Raw genomic sequence first — 6,000 nt, 5'->3', positions numbered from 1 at the left:
GGAGCAACCCAGGACAGTCAATTTTTTTTTGTGTCCCCAGGAGGGATACAGTGAGATGCACTGGAAGTCAGTGCCTAGGCAGCATCCTCCCACAGTCAAAATGGAGTGGGTATCTCATAAAGGATAAAAAATAAATCATATGCATACACACACATATATGTACATACAGAGAAAGAATTCCTTAATGCTCCAGACCACTAACAATCATATTTAAAATAATCAAAAATCACAGCCTGTTTTTCTGAGGGCTGCTCAGAAAAGAAGTCAAAACCTCTGTAACTCCTGAACCAGACAAAAGCCCACAGTGGCTTTGCCCTTGAAAGCTGTAGTTTAAATACACTTCAGAAAAGCTGTGACTTCAAACTCACATACTTGCTGTCAATTGCTATTTCACTCATGTCGGAATTACCATCCATTCTGAACTGTGCGGCTCTCAACACATCATCAGAAAAAGAAATAACCACATGAAAATCAGAAGTCTGTGGTTAAATTTTATTTATCAGTTCTATTGTTAAATGACACAAAGTCAGTGGATTGGCCTGTAAATCTACACAATAAGACAGTGTCTACCGTGGAAATCAGTAGAATTTGATATGGTTATGACAAAATGGTATCCTTATATTCGTACATCCCCTATATACAATAAACAGTATACACAAAGAAAATGCAACTAGTCTCTGTAAACCATGCACACCACAGCATAAAAAAAAGATGCACCTCCTGCAACAGGCCTCCAGCTCGCCCACAGTTAAGTCCTGTTTACAGCAGTGCCTTTCAGTTTCAAGAGCGAATTATTTTCCCCCGTGAAAACCAAAATACAACTGAGACATCATATTGGCAACTGCAGTTCTTGTTTAAAAAAAAATTGCTGTACATGAAGTTATTCTCTTCTTGAAGCTGCTAATGCAGGGTATTGGTTTGCTGCTGCTTTGCTCTCCCCTTGCCCCTGGCAGGGTTGCTGCCCCCAGGCTGCCACACAACATCCACTTCCAGGTAACTTAGGTGTGGAGCTGTAAGATGTTTTTAAAGCCTTCTGCCTCATTTTCTGCCCCCCTGCCTTCACGGTGTATAGAGTAATACAGGTGAAAGGCAACAGTGCAAGTGAGCCTTGTAAGCATTGTGTCCCTGGGAATACAGGGGGCCCTCTCCAGGTGTCTCCACTCAGTGCCACACTCAGGAGCACTGCAGGACAAATGTTCTGAACTTGCTGAATGTCTGGCCCAAGCCTTGCAGAGGTTTATATTTTTTTGCATAGAGATTATTGGAGCCCCTTGCACCATGTCCCCAGTCTGCTCTCCCTGTGGGTCTGGGGGAGGCTGGAGGGCTGCAGGTGATCCCACTCCGGCTCTGCACCTTGAGCCCCAGCAAAGCCTGCTTGGGAGCAAGCTGCTGCACCCCATGCACCACACATCCTTCTCCTCCTGTGTAACTATGGCTATGGAAAAACTGGCTTCCATCATTTTCAGTCCTCATCTGTCATTGCTATGAAGGGCTCAAGAGCACAGGAAAAAAAAAAAAAGCCCTGTTATCTGGTGTAGCAAAGATTTACTGGGAGTAAATTCTAATTCAAGTGTAAGTCTACTTCTATTGAGCAATTCTCTTCATAATATTGCTGGGATTAGAGAGCTTTATGACTTTTTAAAGACACTACACAAATATCAGCAACATAATTTCACCTAGTTTATACCACCAATTATTAAGGAATGATAAATTCAGCATTATGTATTCTAGTGGGTAAGAAAGACTTAAAATGAGACACTGTTACAGGATTATAATTTCGAGAAGGCTTTATGAAACAAACATGAGAATGTGCTGTAACTTTTCCAGAATGGTTAAAATCATACTGCCCTGAAAAATTCTGGAAACAGTGTCAAATTACATTGGCATTGAGTTCAGAGATGTATGTTTGTTGGTTTTTTTTTTTTTTCAGTATGAGATAGACCAAGCTTAAAACTCTAAACAGCAGTAGGTAGAAAAAGTTTAAAATTTTAAATATTTATAGAACTAGAGAAATTACTTCTATTACTTTTAAAAGCCAATATTATACATAAAACTAGTTGATAATTTTTCTAGACCTTTATTGTTCCCTTCATTGCCCACTCATTAACTTGGTAAATACCATAAGCAGTTGGTGCCCTTGAAAACACATTATTAAAACAAAGTTAAGATAAAATCAAAGGGAAAAGGTTTTGTTCATATACTGTATTGTGAGAGTATGCTAAATGCTCCTTATTAGGAAATGAGTTTGCTTCCCAGATTGATTTCAGCTGAGCATCATAAACATTTTCCAGCATCCCGTTTCGTACTCATAGCTAATTTAAGGATTTTTTTCTTTCACTTCTTTTAAATAAATATCCAAGCAAACATTTCTGATGAGCCGAGTTGGTTCCTGTATTTCATAAATAATCCAACAAACCTAAAAAGGACAATTTAATTACACGCTAAGATTAAGTGTTCCACGTACAGTACAACATTTATGCAAAGGCAACTGCAAAGGCAACATTTTGACCTCATTTTGCTTCAGACCCTTGAGAAGCATCACTTGTCGTCTCTGTTTTTCAGGTTGAGTTGGGCTCTGCTTCTTTTCCTCACCTGGTAGATGCCCCGCACTATCGCCGCCACCGCTCCACGTTCCCTGTGTAGTCAGTGCTGGAGCTGTTCTCCCCCTGCTCCCTCAGATGTGCCTGCTTCGCCCGCAGAATCTTCCGCTGCTCCTGGCGTTTCCGCCGTGCTTCCTGGTGCTCCTTCTGCCGCATGTACTGGTACCGCTGCAAAAACAGGTCTTTTGCATAATCGTACAATTCCATGTCTAAAAAATTGAGGGCCTCGATGCGCTGCTGAGTCTGCTTGTCTATCTCCACACTGGAGGCCCTTGTGCTATTGTACTGTGTGAATGGCGAGATGAAGTTCATGTTGAAAGTCTTCTCAAAGAGATACTGAGTCTTGCGCTGGAACTCGGTCAGGCCAAAGAAGGCCATCCGCTTCAGGTTCTCCTTGGCACTGTCCAGCAGAACCTTATTTCTCTGCTCCTCAGGCATGACCGACAGGTTGTAGCATCCCACCAGGCTGAGGTCGGAGAGCATGCGGACCTGGCGGTTGTTGGCCAGGTTGTAGGGACAATCCATGAACTCCTGCAGGGAACATCCTGACCAGTCGTCCCCTGTGTAGCAGCTGGGCAGCTCCTCGGTGGTTGGGGACCGGCCATCGCAGACATGCAGGGACGCCTTCCATGTCGCTCCTCGCTGGACATGGCGCCATTCGCTCAGGTATCGGGACACAGGGTCACGCAGGATGGTGATGTAGTAGAAATTCCTGCCAAGGGGAGAGGAAAACAGAGCGTTTAGTCCCGTGTGTCTCCAGCACAGAGTGCATTAACGCTCAAAATCAATACAAACTGGGAGATGCACTTAAGAGGCTTTCAGCAGCCCTGCTGCAGAGGCTCCTCTCCAAGTTCACCTCCACAGGGCGAAGGATGGCTGAACAACTCCCTGGGGGGAGTGCGAAGGGTTGTTATCTACCTGCACATACACAGAGCTGTCTCTGTTTAACAGGTGGTGTGTCTACAAAGGTCAAGGGAACCCAAGACTCCCCCCTGTGCTGGGCTGTCCATGTGGCAACATGCTCCTGCTGGTTGGTCACCTCACACCTTGGGAGAATACTTGAAATATCTCCCAGGATGTAAGCCACAACCCAAGCAGGACACAGGTAGCTCTGACTCTTTTAATTTCCTTGTACAACACAGCTGCACTGGCAGGTCTCCACAGACAGCAAAGAGCTGCCCGTGCTACATTCCCTGATGAGCAGTTGTGGGTCTCAGCTGCACAAGCCTCAGAGCAGCATAACACCTCTGACGAAGGCATTTCCTACAGGACCTTTCCTTTCACAGGCCAGATAAATAGGGTGTGCCCAGAAGCCCCAAACCACGTCCACCCTAATGAGGACCTTGGCAAAGGTCATGTAAATCCTGTTTTATTCTCCTGCCTTCATGTGATATAGGACTGAAACAATGAGAGAGGAGAGCTAAGTGACTTACAAGAAATTAAAGGATGCATTACAGCATTTTGTAAGAGAAAACATTTTCAAGGGAAGTGCTGGCTTTGGTTAGAAGCAACAGGATAGCAGCACATGTGGGGGAGACGCTGCCACAGGGAACCCATTAGGCCACCAGCTGGAAAAGCTGCAAGTTCAACCACAGAACTTGCCCAGAGTTCACTCTGGGTTGCACATTAATATCCACCATCAAATGCTATGCTGTCCACCATTACAGCCTGAAGACAGACACAGCTCTTTGAACCTCCACTAACATGACCATGGCCTCACCTGGATGATGCTGGAGGAACACCATCAGGATACCAGCTATCTGCTTAAGCAAATGGAATTAAAGTAGCTCAATAAGCGAACTGTCCTGCCAGGGAAGGCCACTCCTCCAGGAAGAGGACACCAAGAAGTGTGTGCCCAGGAGCCCTGAGCACCTAGGGTGTGATTGCCATGTCCTAGGTGCTGTGTTTCTCCTAGGAGGAGAAGGACATTAATTTGTTTTCTCAAGTGACATCATGACTGGCCACCTTGAAGTCAAACTTTTGTTCCCTATCATATCCTTTGGCAGAAAAACCACTAGATGTCAATGTTTTACAAAAAGTTGTCTTTGAATGGACTAAAAAGTGATTCACAAGCACAAAAAGGATCCAACTGCACAAGGAAAGAGAACCTGGAGAGTCACCATTCCTCTTCCTATTTAGAGAATCCACACTCATAAATAATTAAGTAAGTAGAAAGTACAATAAATGTGCAAAACCAAATAAAACCAATGAGCCCAGTACAGCATCAGTAGCTGGAAACAATAGCACTTGATGCTTGGAGCTCGGACACCACAACTGGCACCATCCCCATCCTCACCTGGGGTGGTGCTACTGCCACCCCCCCTGCTCAGAGGGATTTGGCCACAGATTCACACAGGCAAAGGGAGCTAAAGCCCCTGCCACAATCCCAAGGAAGGTCCTTTTCCACAGAAGTGCCATTCAGTGATTTCACTGTGAGAGTTGGAGGTAAGAAGGAGCAAGAATAAAGCTCACTTTTCATGAGTGAGTGGCAGCTGCTAACCCCACACTGTCCCTTGCAGAGATGGGGAAGAGTTTTGCTCTGTCTTATCTCAGCATGTCTCAGGTATCATTGGAGAACCCAACCTGGCAAAGTGAAAGGGCTTTCCATGAGTGCCACCTCAATCAGCTGCTCCAATGAGCAGGAGCTGTCCCTGATCATGTTTGTGTCTCAGGCTCCTTTGATGCAGCAGCAACACAGCCTTATCAGGATCCCCACATGGGGAAATGGAGCACCTGTGGTACAAAGCCAAGACCCTTCTTTACCTTCTGCCAGGACTCCTGAGCCTTGGAGCTAGTTTACTGGGACACTGCACTAAAATAATGACCCAACCATATAGCACCAACCTCTACATTAACTATAGCAACTAACACACAGCAACAAACCTCTGATTACTGAGAAGGCAAAAGCAAAGCTCTGCTTACCCCAGAGACCCTTGTACAAGCTGGCCCATGAGCAGCTCAGCTCAGGGGAGAAGGGTGCAGGCACAGGGGTGCTACCAGCTGAGGGAGAAGGCCAACCAGACTCTATGCTCCAAGGTCATCACAGAAATCGATGGGGAGTTAATGCAAGAAGGGAAACACATCCTGAGCCAAGATCGATACAGTGAGCATTTTATTATAGTTCAAACTCTTTAGCCACTCTCCCTTTGTGCTCTTTGGCCACAGGCGGCGACTAAGTGTCTCCCTTGGCTGCTGTTGTAAAAACAAAAGAATGAATAAAAACTCGTGTGCTGGTGGAAGAGGCTGTGTTGTAACAAATCACCGTCAGCCTGGGTTGCCTCATCTGGACAGGTTATCTCCATCTGTGCCTGCCAGGGAAATGCTGCAGTTGAGGGAGACCAGGGGGGATAAGGCTGAGTAAAGATGCTCACTGGACTCTGCAGTGAGTATGGAGGTGTCT

At 45.6% G+C, this 6,000-nt stretch overlaps 1 protein-coding gene across 1 annotated transcript in view; it reads right to left on the bottom strand.

Annotated features, from left to right (window-relative positions):
- Positions 1–478: 478 nt before the first annotated feature.
- HS6ST2 (heparan sulfate 6-O-sulfotransferase 2) overlaps positions 479–6,000 on the bottom strand; it is a 138,132-nt gene continuing 132,610 nt past the window's right edge. The window contains exon 2 of the mRNA XM_048319082.1: positions 479–3,312. Within this exon, the coding sequence (XP_048175039.1) occupies positions 2,610–3,312 (703 nt within the window). The 3' untranslated portion in view covers positions 479–2,609. The remainder of the gene's footprint in view (positions 3,313–6,000) is intronic.

Source organism: Corvus hawaiiensis, chromosome 14 (assembly GCF_020740725.1).
Source record: "Corvus hawaiiensis isolate bCorHaw1 chromosome 14, bCorHaw1.pri.cur, whole genome shotgun sequence".
Classification (NCBI taxonomy): domain Eukaryota; kingdom Metazoa; phylum Chordata; class Aves; order Passeriformes; family Corvidae; genus Corvus; species Corvus hawaiiensis.
This window is presented reverse-complemented; position numbering and strand designations above follow the sequence as displayed.